Source organism: Cibotium barometz, chromosome 21, assembly GCF_041138505.1.
Source record: "Cibotium barometz isolate CiBa-2024 chromosome 21, ASM4113850v1, whole genome shotgun sequence".
NCBI lineage: Eukaryota > Viridiplantae > Streptophyta > Polypodiopsida > Cyatheales > Cibotiaceae > Cibotium > Cibotium barometz.
Window position 1 is genome coordinate 38902815 of NC_141066.1, and position 15045 is coordinate 38917859.

At 40.4% G+C, this 15045-nt stretch overlaps 1 protein-coding gene across 1 annotated transcript; it reads right to left on the bottom strand.

Moving 5' to 3' along the window:
- Positions 1–11708: 11708 nt before the first annotated feature.
- On the bottom strand, positions 11709–13909 carry LOC147627164 (shikimate O-hydroxycinnamoyltransferase-like). Its single transcript, XM_086815250.1, has 2 exons — positions 13466–13909; positions 11709–12975 (listed from the first exon to the last, which is right to left on the bottom strand). The coding sequence occupies exons 1-2, from the start codon at positions 13907–13909 to the stop codon at positions 12064–12066; spliced, it is 1356 nt and encodes a 451-aa protein (XP_086671376.1). The 3' UTR covers positions 11709–12063.
- Positions 13910–15045: the final 1136 nt, after the last annotated feature.

The window sequence follows — 15045 nt, forward strand, 5'->3', positions numbered from 1 at the left end:
AGCAAGGTCGGCCGAGGTCTTGACCAGCCTCGGTTCGATTAAAATGGTGAGCTTCCGGTACGGTGGATGAGGGACCAAGGAAGCGGCCTATGAGTGAAGCGCTAGGTCACCTGCGAAGGATCCTAGAGGGTGCTGACCATACGGTGCTCGGGCTCTGGGTCGCCTAGGATACCCACGCGTGCGTCGAGGAAGATATTGGAACAAGGAGTAAGAGTTGTTTTGTGAAACCGGGCATGGATCTGGTTGATTGACCTTGCTGGTCTTCAATGGATGAGTCCATGGCTCTTTATATGGATCTGTTGGTTGATCTTGCTGATCTTCAACGAGAGTCCATCTTGATTTTTATAAGTGATTATATTGCCGAGTATTATGGGCTAGGAACTATTGAAAAGGCCCCTGTGTGGACAGGTGGTGAGCGTTCTAGTTGCCAATGATGCCATAGATACTCTGATGAAGGAATGATGGGAAATTATGAATCAACTGGATAAATTGGAAGATTGTGATCAGTGGTACTATGGTTTCATTAAAGGATTGTTTTAAAGTTAGCTGATGCTAAGAAAAAGGCAATTTTCATATTGGGTGTGTGAGTGGTGTGGCTAGTTTTATGTTTGCATGAACTTCCGGCTAGGGGGCCTTGGAACTCTTTCCCTTGGTACCCGGGACAAAACCTAACCAAATTCCAAATTGGATCCCATCACTACAGTGGTTGGGCGGTTGGCTAACCCATGGGATCGGATGGGGTTAGGCTGGACTGATGGATCCGTAAATCGAGATTTAATTTCTATTATTACGATAGATGAAGTAAATCTCGGATAGAAATTGTTCTATGGATAGGAATCAACGGCTGTGCCTCTTGATGGGGAAAAAAGCGTTGATCCCAATGATCCAAGTGCAAGTTTCTTCCTTGATTTGACCAAGTACCATTAAAGGTGCAGTCAGATCAGTTGATCTGTAATGATCTTGACTGCGTTAGAGTAAAGAGTTATCCTGGTGGAATCGCCCATGCTTTCCGGGTAAGGGAAGTTTTTTCGGGTTCGGTTTTGGAAAAACCGACGGATTAGTCTCTTGTCCGGATATCCGTGGATGAGGCCCCGAGTGTGGGTCCCTGCCCCGCGCATGAAGTGCTACTTCTGCTGCTAGTACCCCGAATCTGTTGCACGGTGGGAACAGGGATCTCACAATTCAAAAGGAATATAGTGCAAAGTAACCAAAAGGAACATCTAAGTTTTTTAAACGTGAAGAAGAGAAGTTATATTAATAAAAGTCAAAGATTTACGATTGGTAAGTCAAAATCAACATAAATCTATGTATTTCTTGATCATATTAATAGAAAAAATATTCAAAATCTTACTCTCTCTCCTTTCTTCAACTCTAAGTAAGCAATCATGATCTTGGGCATGGGGTTGAATGGGAAAATGAAATGCCCTCCAAGATCCTCAACCACAAAACTTACAAGGAAATGCTTTGCAAAATCCTGTTGTGCACCTTGGGGGGACACGATACATAGATGTGTTTTACATGTATCATTGGAAATTCTATCATCACAACTACATCATCATGCATTATAGTAATTGGTGCATCCTTTAAAAGGACATAACTGCTTGTGTGTGAAAGGAGTTTTTCATAATAGACACCATATAGCACTTCATTACCGATGTTGAACACATCACCCTAGCCATATTTCACCTCCTTTGATAGCACTGTTTTTGGTTTCTTGTAGAGTACCACATAATAGTCGTTATATACATTTGTGGGTGCAGTGATAATAGTAAAGTGGTCCCCCATCTCAACCATGTCTCAGGACAAGCTACTCCTTATCCTCCTAGTACATTAGGGCATCTTTCTCAATGGCTATGCCATCTTGGCCACTCATCGGTTCTAGCTTGGTCAAGGACCACGAACCCGAATGAGAAAGAAAACTACACTTGTCCCATGCTTCTTCATCCATGTAGAATGAATAGAAACATGACAAGCTTCTCAACAATTCTAGTGTAGGATCTTTCTTACTCCTCCTTCCCAATTTCACAGATTTGGTGTCTATGTTGATTATAGAAGAGAAGAGCTTGGGTGAAGACCAACAGTCTTCACAAAACAAAAACAGTTCAGAGCAACAGGCCTTCTACACAAGTTCAGGAAGAGGACGAGGTAGAGGAGGCCATGGACGCGGCCAAGGAGGTGGCTGAATAGGTAATCAGAATTATGGCCAGCAGTAGCAGCCACAACAACAGTCTGAGAATTCACAACAACAACAACACGCAGGTGGAAGAGGCCAATTCAAAGGCACGGGGAGTCAAAGAGGTCGTTGAAATTGGCAAAGGCAGTATAATGATACACATGGATGCTTTTATTGTGGGGTAAGACTGGACATGTGTAGGCAGATTGTTATAAGAAGCAGGCTGACATGCAAAATGGAAAATTGCAGCAAAACATCTATGCATCCTCGAGCAGAAACAATGAGGATAATGAAAGGTTGTTTGTTATGCAGCATGTCGTTAATGCCATATCTGAAAATATTGAAGCAGCACATAAAGATGATGTATGGGTGGTATGTTGATTCAGGTGCTTCGCACCACATGACAAGTCATGGGGAGTGGTTCAAGGAGATGAAAAACCTTGAAAGACTAGGTTTTGTGGAAACAGGAGATGATACTGCTCATCCAATTGCCCATGTTGGAGATGTACCATTGTCTATGCAGGATGGCAAAGTGAAGTACCTTTGCAGATGTACTTCATGTTCCGAACATAACAAAGAATCTGGTTTCAGTAGGCCAGATCTGAGGTGTTCACTCATTTTCAGAATTTCAGAGTTATGGTTGAAAAGCAAATAGAGAAATATGTAAGTGTCTAAGGTCAGATGGAGGGGGAGAGTACTTCTTCAATGAGTTCTCTAAATTTTTGAAGAAGAATGGTATTCAGAGACAATTTACATGTAGATACACTCCGCAGCAAAAATGGAGTTGTTGAGCAGAAAAATAGGCACATTGCTGAGATTGTGCGAGCATTGATGGGAGAGAAGAATATGCCGCATAGCTATTGGGCTGAGGCTGTTTGGACAGTAGTTTACATTATGAACAGGACTCCAACTGTAGCCATACATGATGTAACTCCAGAGGAGAGGTTTACTGGTAGAAAACCTGATTTGTCTCATCTAAAAGTCTTTAGATGCATTGCATATGTGCATGTGCTAGATGAGCTGAGAACTAAGCTAGATCCAAAAGCTAAAAAATGTGTGTTTATTGGATATTCCCTTGAGCAAAAGGGATACAGGTGTTATAACCCTGCTACACATGAGTTGAGGGTAAGTAGGGATGTTGTTTTTGATGAGATGAGCAGCTGGTATGCTACTGAAAAAGAAGTTGTTGGGGTTGATGTGACTGGAAATGTGGTTGCATAGAATGCAAGTCAGCAATCACAGTCTTTGAGTGGACCAGGAGAGTCCTCATCTAGTGGTTCAGTTGCATAAGGCATCATGCATAGTTTTATGCTTAAGGCCTCATGCTTAAGGCCTTCTGCATAGTGCAAAGATGCATAAGCCTTATGCATAATTCTTTATGCATAAGGCCTCATGCATAAAGCATTATGCTTAAACCTTTTAGTATACATAAGGCCTCATGCATAAAGCATTATGCTTAAAGCTTTATGCATAAGCTTTAACATAGCTTGCATAAGGCTTGCATAGCGGCGCAGTTTGCATAAGGCTTACATAGCAACATAGCTTGCATAAGGCTTACATAGCAGCATAGCTTGCATAAGCTTTTGTATCTATGCATAGAGCTTAATGCATGCATAGAGTTTAATCTTTTCAATTTTGTATGTATGCATTAGGTTCTTAGGGCTTTTGTATGTATGCATTACTAATCTTTTCCTCACCCTTTTGTTGGTTTTGTAGGTCTTCTAATCTTCTCTTTCAACATCACCAAAAAGAGGTAAGTGCTTTCCTATCTTTTTATCCTCTCTTTCCTCTATTTTTATCTACCAAAAGAGGGGTTTTGTTTTATAGGTCCTCTATACATAGAGCTTAATCTATGAATAGAGCTCTAATCATAGAGCTTAATATATGCATTAAGCTGTATTCGTAGAGCTTAATGCATAGATTAAGCTCTATGCATGCATTCATAATGCATAGAGATCTATGCACAGATTAAGCTCTATGCATAGACCTCTATGTATGAATTAAGCTCTATGCATAGAGCTTTATGCATGCATTGAGATTTGTATTAAGCTCTATGCATACATGCTTAATGCATAGTGCCGGGGTACGGTTTAGTTTAGGCATATCTTTGCTCTATTATTATTGCACCCTTGGGTGCTGGGGATTTGTTTTGTAGGTTTGCGCATAAGCTTTCTACATAAGCTTTATGCATAATCTTTATGCATAAGCTTTATGCATGATTTATGCATAAGGCCTCATGCATAGCTTTATGCATAAGCCTTATGCTTTAAGCTTTATGCTCTATGCATAATCTTTATGCTTAAGGCCTTATGCATAAGCTTTATGCTTAAGGCATAGTACTTTAAACTTATGCATAGAACTTGAAACATAATGCCACATGGATCGCTTTATGCATAAGCTTTACTAATCTTTTGCTGACCCTTTTGTTGGTTTTGTAGGTCCTCTAATCCTCTCTTTCAACATCACGAAAAAGTGCCTCATGGATCGCTTTATGCATAAGCTTTACTAATCTTTTGCTGACCCTTTTGTTGGTTTTGTAGGTCCTCTAATCCTCTCTTTCAACATCACGAAAAAGAGGTAAGTGCTTTCATATCTTTTCTCTCTTTCCTCTATTATTATTACACCCTTGGGTGCTAGGGATTTGTTTTGTAAGTTTGCGCATAAGCTTTATGCATAATGGTCATGCATACTTAAGGTCTTATGCATAGTGCTTTATGCATAAGCCTCATGCATAAGCTTTATGCATAAGGCCTCATGCATAGTTTTATGCATAGCTTAAGCCTCATGCTTAAGGCCTCATGCAAAGCTTTATGCATAAGGTTTCATGCATAGTTTTATGCTTAAGGCCTCATGCATAGTGCTTTATGCATAAGCCTTATGCATAAGCTTTATGCATAAGGCCTCATGCATAGTTTTATGCATAAGCCTCATACATAGCTTTAAGGCCTCATGCGTAGCTTTATGCATAAGGCCTCATGCATAGCTTTATGCTTAAGGCCTCATGCTTAAGGCCTTATGCATAGTGCTTTATGCATAAGGCCTTATGCATAAGCTTTATGCATAAGGCCTAATGCATAATGCTTTATGCAAGGCTTACCTAAACGGCTTACATAAGGCTTGCATAATGCATAGTTCTAGGAATGAGATGATTCTTGGCTTGGATAACGCATAGTTCTAGGAATGAGATGATTCTTGGCTTGGATAAGGGCTTACATGCTTTCTTAATATTTGTTTTTTTTTTGTTTTGAAGAATGAGATGATTCCTGGGGTCAATTGACTTAAAGAGCAGGGAAGTCTTCATTTCATAATATTTTCTTTGTTTGTGTAGATGTGGCCTGGGTCCTCCTTTTCTTGTCCCATAGACCCACAGGTTGAGGCTCTCATTGAGTCTCAACGCAGTTTGCTAGGGAGGTAGAGGGCATCTTTGGCTATACTCCCATCCCCTAGTAGTTGGCAGCTTATGCACAACAGGCACCCCTTTACCACATCAGGTCCCACCCACAACCCAAGAGAGTCCCTTACCAGGCACTTTACCCTTGCTAGGCACTTCACCTACCTTTACATTCACCCCTTTTCTGTTAGCCCCAGTTAGTGCTACAACATCTCCTACACCTGCACCTTCAGGAGATGTGACACCTCACAGTCATCATGGCTCTCATGAGAGTGGTAGTCGTCTCGTCGTAGGGGAGGGTAGTCGTGAGATAGTGGCAGTCGTACCTCACGCCGCACTAGCACTGAGAGTGGAGGTAGAGGAGATAGAGGATGCCTAGGGCAGTGCTTTGGGGGTGGGGATAGTTCTTCAGAGTCACCACCACATCATGGTGATATATCATATTATGATATCACAGATGTGGGCAGCATAGTTGATGACTCTCGTGGGAAGGAGGTGGTAAACTACTTGCGCCAAGTAGTTTTTGCACACTATAAAGACTGCTTTATACATTTTAAGCAGTAAAGGAAGAGCCTAGTGGATGATTGCATTAAAGCTATCCACAAGAAGTATCCTAATCTTTCATAACCAAAGGTTTCATAGTAGATGGGAACAACACAAAATCAAAGACATACTTAAGAATAGGAGGTCTATAGTAAGGAGACATGCAAAGGAGGAGAACCAAATAGATGCCGGTCAAAATGGACACGGCAAGCCATCTACTACTCATAGGGGCAAGTGGAAGAAAGCCAAGAAGGAGCTCCTAGAAGGAGTAGTGAACCAGCAACAAAGAGAAGTGCGGTGAATACAAACGGAGTGACATGGATCGTTGCACTTCGGATCTAGAGATCGTGCATCATGGGAGGCCAAGTTTGTATGTATAGTGCAACTTCATGTCTTTTCTTTGTATTCTCTCCATTTGAGTTGTGTTATAATGTTTGTCTTGTGATGTAGCGTGACATTGTGGGTAGAGATCCTACCCTAGCAGAGACAGTCTACCATCGTCACACCACAGTAGAGGAGATACATGGGACTACCTTCACGATGAAGGGATCATCTCCGAAGAACAATACAATCGAGCAAGGAGAACACCATTGCAGGTAATACTTTTTATTTTTATTTACAAAACATGTTTTGACTTTCATAATACTTTCTATTTTTATTTATATATATCTTCACTTTGTGTAGGCACAAGAAGGTGGACAAGAAGGAGGACAAGATGACTCGGAGAGTGATGACTCCTCCAAGTAGTTTTCCTTGTAGTTTTTCTTCATGTATAGTTTTGGTTTATGCAACTATGTTTCTTTTTCAAGCATCATGTGGCTACCATCATGTATGGATAATTTCTTGGATATAAAATGAAATTTTTCATCTTCTTTATGTGTCTATGTTTTTATTCAATCTTTATGTGGCTACAATCATGTATGGAGAAATTTTTGGATATAAAATGTAATTTCTCATCTTCTTTAATCAACATTCGAAGTGTGTTCACAAATATTTTTGTGCATATCTATCTTTAATTTAAGTTTTTATGTTGATATCTTTGCTGATCTTGATTTGTTTATATACAAGTAAGCAAAAACTTCAATCAGAGAGCTGCTTGTGTAGAAAATGCAGCTGTACATCTGCACATGCAACTCTCTGGAAATATTTATTAATTCCAGAGCGTGTCTATAAGCGCGTCTATAACAAAGGCTATAAAGGTGTCTATTTACATGTATATATGCGCATCTATATGAGCATCTATTTATGCATCTATATGTGTGTCTATAAGTGCATCTATATTAGTATAGACGCATTTATAGACGTGCATATAGACCCATGTCTATAGATGCAATTTTAGACGCGTCCTTAAAATTTTAAAGCACGTTGTCAAAACGCGTCTATAAACACGCCTATGGTCGCTTTTCCTTGTAGTGCTTCCTATACATGCCAGTAGCAACCTTCGCATTGCCGGTACCTTCCTATGCATGCCAGGTGCTACCGATGCATGCCGGGTACTTCCTACACATGTCAATAGCTTCCTATACATGCCGAGTTCTTCCTATAAATACCGGTAGCTTCCTATACATGCAGGTAGCTTCCTAGGCATGCCAATAGCAACCAACACATGTCGGTAGCTTCCTATGCATGCTGATAACAACCAATGCATGCTTGTAGCTTCCTACGCATGCCACATGCTGCTAGCTTCTTATGCATGCCGGTAGCAACCAACACATACCAATAGGTTCCTATCCATGCTGGTAATTTCTTATGCATAAGAGTTTTAAGTATTTATGTTTTTTCTTGGATAGATGGCAAATCAGGCGTGATGTTACACATGAAGGAGGAGTCGATATATCAACAATATTTATAAGTATATATTAGCCTCACATTGTATCTTATCTTTTAATTAAAGAAGGTTATCTTAAATAACAACTTTCTAAAATGTTCACTTGTTTGTACAACTGCAGCTTGAAGTAGTGGACCGCCCCCCTACACAAGAGGAATATGATTTTGCATTATGTACAACGGGGTTTGCAAGCTCTATTTGATAGGGTGTAAGATGAAGGATAGATTGTTCTTATCGGAGGAGATGCTTAGCAAGCATGGCAAGTAAGTACATTTGTAAACCCTAAACCTCTTTGTTTTTGCAAAACTGATTCTCACTTGTGTTAGTTTTATTGTGTTTTAGGATCATATAACTCGAAACGCTGGTGCAAATTTCCATGCCGATAGCAATGGAAATGTGAGAAGCGAAGGGGATGAGATCTAGATAGCCTCTAGCTCTATTTTTATTACGCTTTATCTTGTATATGAGTTTTTTGGAAACATACACTTGTGTAATCTGCTAAGTATTATAATTGAATTTTGACATTCTTAAAACCATGATCGGCAAATGTCTTTTCTTTTTGGTATTTGTAAGTTTTACATTACACTTATCCATGATGATGTGAAGTTATGTTACTTTTATTGTGTCTACATTAGAAAAAAAAGAGCTAGGGCAGAGACTGGGGAGTCCTGTGCAGACTCCCCAGTCTGCCCCAACTTTTTTTTATTATGTAGTACATTCTCTACTGAGCAATGAAAAAGCACTGCTAGTTTCATTGCTGAGCAGTGCTTTTTCGTTGATCAGCAGCGCAATATTGCCGCTAGTTTTGTTGCTTAGTAGCGCAATATTGCTGCTAGTTTTGTTGCTATGAGCAACGAAAAAGCACTGCTAGTTTCGTTTACTAAGCAGCAAACCCATTGTAGTGAAAATAGCACCGTGTTTAATACCGATATAGGCTTGACATCTCCGCACCCTTCTAGTTATAAAAGCACAGCTATTTTTGCTGCTAAACCCTCATTCTATTGTAATGAACTATGTCCATATCTAGTAGTGTTGTAGATGGTGTGGTAGGCACATATACAATGTGGAAAATTATGCGAAATAAACATGGTCATCACCATCCTTAAAACAAGCCCAATCAACCATAGCCCACTAATAATGAGCCCATACCATTGGGCCAGGGGCTCCCATCCTCGGCTAGAGGGGCTAGCAACTAACGCTCAAACCCCTAACCATATCCTAACCAATAATGGTTATTTACAATGATGACCACATCAACGTTTAAGCCAGGGTTACCAACAAAGACATGTGCACCAAAACGGATTCTTCTCATAATGGGGGCCTTTACAAATGTGCACCAAAATGATTCATATGAGATACATGCTGAGAGGCAGTCATTAAGTATATACTAACACCCCCCTTAATGTCTGCCCAAAGGTAAATTATGCTCTTGGGCCAACACCAAGTTGATAAAGAGGCCAAGTGAGTTGGTCCTTCCCAAGAGTCTTGGTGAAGATTTTGGCATAGTTTTGGTCCATAGAACAATATAATTCTAGTTCCACTATCTCATCCTCAATTAACTCTTATACATAATGATATTAAATCTCAATGTGCTTCATTTGAGCATGAAACATAGGGTTCTTGGCAGTGACCATGCAAATTTGGTTGTCACATTGCAAGGTTGTGGCCCCACTAATCTAAACACCCACTCCACTAAAATCCTCCTTAGCCATAATACTTAAAAGCATCAAAACAAGATGCCTTGTACTCAACTTATGTAGGCTACTTCTTACTAGTCAAAGAGAAAGCATAGGAAGCCAAGCAAAAATTAATATCCAAAAATCCATTTCCTAGAATCACAATCTCCTTCCTAATTTGAGTCATAATAACCCATAAGAGTATCACCTGTATTGTAGTGATGTTGTTAATCAAGAGTATCTATGATGTACCTAAGTACTTGCATCCCTTGCTTCCAATGACTCTCATGTGGCTTGTTGGAAAACCTTCTCAAAACACTAAGTGGGAAGCTAATATTAAGTCTAATGTTAGTGAGAAAAATTAAACTCCCCCACTAGCTTCTTGTACTTCTTAATGTCTCCTAAATGGTGACGAATCTTGTACAAAAAGCTTCACGTTCATAGGTTTGTAGTCGGTCATCCTAAATGTTATGAGTAACTCCCAAGCATACTTTTATTGTGATATAAATTAAACTCCCCACTAGCTTCTTGTACTTCTTAATGTCTCCTAAATGGTGAAGAATCTTGTACAAAAAGCTTCACGTTCATAGGTTTGTAGTCGGTCATCCTAAATGTTATGAGTAACTCCCAAGCATACTTTTACTGTGATATAAAGATCTTGAGTAGCTCCTACCAGACCTCAATCCCCAAACAAAAATGTATAAAACCCAAGTCTATCATCTCAAACTCACGGCTCAACATATCCATTGTCTACTAGATCATTTCTTCATTGTCACCTATGATATTTAATTTACCTACCTACATGACAACAAAAGAAATCTTACTATGCATTTTTAAAACATACAAGTTAGCATTAGAAAAACTTCTACTAAACTTAATCTTTTTGAAAATTTTGTCTATCCTATGATACTATGTCCTTATGGCATGTTTCAACCCATATAATGCCTTCTTCAACCTGCAAACTTTGTTTTTAAATCTAGGCATATCAAAACTTGGTGACTCAGCTATATTTACCTCTGCCTTGACATGTCCGTTCATTTGACATCCATGTGAGCAACCAAGGTAAGTACCACCCTGATAGTGTCATGCAAGCTGTGGGAATATTAGCAAAGTCAAAGCCTTCCACTATTCATAAATGCTCATTTGACATCCATGTGAAAAACTAGCCAGCATCCAAGGCAAGTACCACTCTGATAGTGTCATGCAAGTTGTGAAGTATCAGCAAAGTCAAAACCCTCCACTTATGAAAATCCCTGTGTAACCAACCTAGCTTTTTATTTTTCAATTGAGCCATCAACTTATACTTAGCTTTCCATACCCGTTTGGTACCAATTACCTTTCTATTTATTGGTGGTCGATTAGCTAGCTCCCACGATTTATTCATATATAGTGCTATAGATGTTGTAGTATGTTGTATACAATGTGGGAAGCTATGTGGCATAAACACGATCACCATCCCCAAAACATGCCCAAGTCGACCATCGTGAACCCATACCATTGGGCCGGGGGTGAGGAGGTAAAATAAGGTCCTAATCATCAATGGTCATAATAATGACCCTATCAGCATCTAAGCCGATGTTCCCACCAAAGGCACATGCACCAATGGCTTCTCCTCATAATGGGGCCATTTATAACTATGTGCCAATCATCAATGTGAGATACACGCTAAGAGGCGGGCATTGAGTGTATACTAGCACCTCATAGCAATTTAAATTAGTGGAGATACCTATTTTGGTGGGATGTTATCTAGATCTATCTCCATATTGTACACATAATGGCAAGTATCAAGTTCAAGAGAACAAGAAGTGACGTTTCATGGGAACTTTGTGCATAGTGTTTTATCTTTTAGTATAGAAAGGAAGTACACATTTTAGCATTGTATATGGCGCAGCTGATAATATAGTTAATTAACAAGAATGAAAAGATAACATCTTTAACAACCCATTTGAGCTTATTAGGATTGAGCACTACATGATAGTATCTAGAAGGTAAACAAGCATGATACATTTGTTTGGAGCAAATTGTTTATAGGCTACCAAATTTGCTCGAGCACAAATACAAGCAATGGGGTTATTGTAATGACATCATCACAAATACAAGAAATGGCTTTATTATAAAATGAGATCAGTAGCTAAAAAGCTAAGTTGTTTAGGTTAGTAGCTTGGAGGCTTTACTTTTACATAGCCACATGGCTTAGTCTTCATAAAATTTCAATTTGGGGAAAGATTAGTTTCTTTTTGGGGTGGTGAGGAAGGAAGCTAGGATGGGGGGGGAGGAGAGAGTAGCTCATGTCTCTAATATGACGTGCAAATATCATTGAATATGATCTTGGCCTTTGTAAAGTTTCAAGGTGTAAGCTTAGAATCAATTTCATCCACTCAATTCTTCCAATTTGATGTTCTACTTGTACATAGTAAAATGCCTCTTATTAAACATTTTGATGTGTTTTGACTCAAAGGTCAATGGCCGGAGTAGATTGTTGAAGGAAAGCATTGAGGGCATGATTGTTGGGGAGGCAAATGCACACATCAATGCCTCCAGGGTCCTTGCTAGGGTAAACAAGCACAAAATTGTGAAAGATAAGAGCAGGGCGAGCTACTATAGGAGTCCCAAAACCCAAATCAATATCATATATTGGGAACTTGGAACCTTGGGCAACTACTGTGAACTTGATGCCATGGGAGGATGCTTCATGCAACAGGAGGCTCAACTTATTTATTGCTAAGAGTTTCTTGATGTGAGCATCCTTGGTGGCCTCTCTAATGGATTCATGGATATGGGCAACTATGGAGTGGAAGGTATGTGTGGCAAGAAGCTCACGAGGACTCAAGTGCACAAGGGCAGGTTTCAATGCATTGCCAAAGTAAGCAGGGGTTAGTCTCGGTCGAAGCCTGCTTCTAATGTCAACGGGTAAAAGAAGCCACACGTGTTGGTCAAGTGGTAGCGAGTCAGCCTCCGCATGTATCAATCGCTTCCACACGCATGCTATCACCACTTGGAAGCTACTAATGTGTACATTTCCAGATTCTTTAATTGCAGCTTGCTTGAGATGCTCTACGAGAGCTTTTGAGAAGTGCATCACTCTTTGCAACTCCTGTGGGGGCCTTGGTGGTGGGAGTGGAGGAGGAGAAACACTAGTTGTTGCCTCACTCACCATTTTGATGTTTTCATCACCTTCTGTAGGTTCCCTCCAACACTCTGGCCTCAACACTGCTCGCACATGAAAGGGTGCTAGCGACACACACTCACCTCTGCAACATTGACCCCATGACTTGAGAAAATGCCAATATGATTGTCCATCCATGACCACATGACCTACGGCACAACCAACTGCAATGCCGCCACCTCCTTGAAATCTAGTAACCTGCCAACAAGTAGCTAACATAGAGTTATGTAATTACTAACAATTGTATTCAAACAAAAAAACTTTATGTTGAAACAAGTAACAAACTCGCTCATGGAGATGGGCATGCATGAATGGGTTATATTCCTTTGGCTCACCACTAAGAAAACCATGGATATTTGTGATTCTATCCACGCAAAGTGATAAAGTGGACGTTATGCATTCAATGTAAAAAAGTCTAGAAAATAAGTCTCAAAAACAATTAGTACTCCCTTTCCCCCTTTTCTCTCCATCGCCCGCCCCTCACTCTCCCTGCGTGGGGAGTGGCTGTTATATCTCAATTCGTAGATTCTGGAAAGCTTTAATAAGGACGAAAGGTTCAGAGAAAACCTTAATGATGAGGACGCCGCCGTCTGCATTAATAATATAAGAGATCTTTATGCGTTTACTGTAATTAACGTGTGTGTGTGTGTGTGTGTGTGTTTTCTCTTTGCAGAAGGTCAGAGAAAACCTGAATGGAGAGGGCGACGTCGTCTGCATGGAGGCCGTAGAGTGATCGGGCCATGGGAACCAGGTCATCGAAGAAGCTTCGGATGGGGAAGTGTTGAGCCTCCAGCTCATCGAAGGGGGCATCGATGATGGCTTCTACGAACTGGACTCCGGCGTCGTTACAGTCGAGGCTGAGGCGTCCGTCCGGCTCCTGCACAAGGCGCCCGGCCACAGGATAGAACTCCACAAGGACCTTCGACAGCCCGCGCTTTAAGCTCTCGACCATCATCGTGGCCGCGGCCACAGCATCATGCGCTGCATCGACATGAGTGGTCTTGTAGAATAGCACCTCCCTTATGTAGGGAAAGCCGCGGAAGAATGTATCCTCCGCTGCCGCCACAATCCTATGCCTTTCCGTTTCATGCAGAGGCTTGATAGTACACACATCTAGGATTTGCACCGCCATTGTAAGAGTAGCAGAGTAATTAGACGTGCAGGTGCAACCAGCCTAGAAATTGGAATTCGGAAGTCGTCGGTTCATCGTACGCGAATCTAGCATACATTCTGTATATATTGTCGTCACTCTATGAGAGTGTCGTCAACAGATCCTACCCGTCTCTTGTCCTTGTCCTTGGTGAATGAAAAGATCCGATGCCACCCCCCGTGCAGTATGGCCAGCAGACGAGGGGCCTGTATGGTCAATGCGCAACCATTCCGCATTTTTTTAAAAAAACCGGTCAATATAAGGACATGCTTTTAAACTAACCCGTTTTCTAAGCATATTTTGCCGGTATTTTACCCATAAACAATCGGTATTCCTTACTCACCATAAACCATAAACAAATACACGAACCATGAACCATAAACCTAAAGCTTATTGCAAAAAAATGAGAGAGAAGGTTATCACCAGATGTGAAAATATTTTGGTCCAACACCCTAGTGTATAGCTCGGTCCAACATCCTAGCTCTAATATGCATGCATAGAGTATGCTATGTATGCATATTAGAGCTATGCATGCATATCGAGGCTACTATGCCTATGCATTGCCTCTAGTACATAGCTCTGATATACATGCGTAGAGATTACATACGTTCTATGTATACACATTACAACTATGCATGCATAGAGAATAAATATGCATTCTCTATGCATGCATATATTCTATGTATTTCCTATGCATGCATAGAGAATACATATGTTCTATGTATGTATATTAGAGCTATGCATGCATAAGGAGGCTTCTATGCTTATGCATTGCCTCTACTCTTTGGTGAACTTTTCAAAGTTACCCTCATTGCCATAAGGGGAGAAGTTGGATATAACAAGTCATAATTACTTACATGTACCTTGATTAATCATTTAACCAACAAAAATGAGGTTTTCGGTTATGTATGTGGCAAATGAAGCATGTCAACAAGGATACTTCATTTTTTCTATGACCTGTTGCTTAATCAACTTTATGGAACGAAAACGATTTTTTTCCAAGTATGGACTCTAAATTTTTAGTAGATTGTACTTAATCTAGCCTCTTAATCATGTCTTGCAATGTCAATGGCTAATTTCATATTGTGTTGCTACAGTGGTGCTGTCTCGCAGCAAGA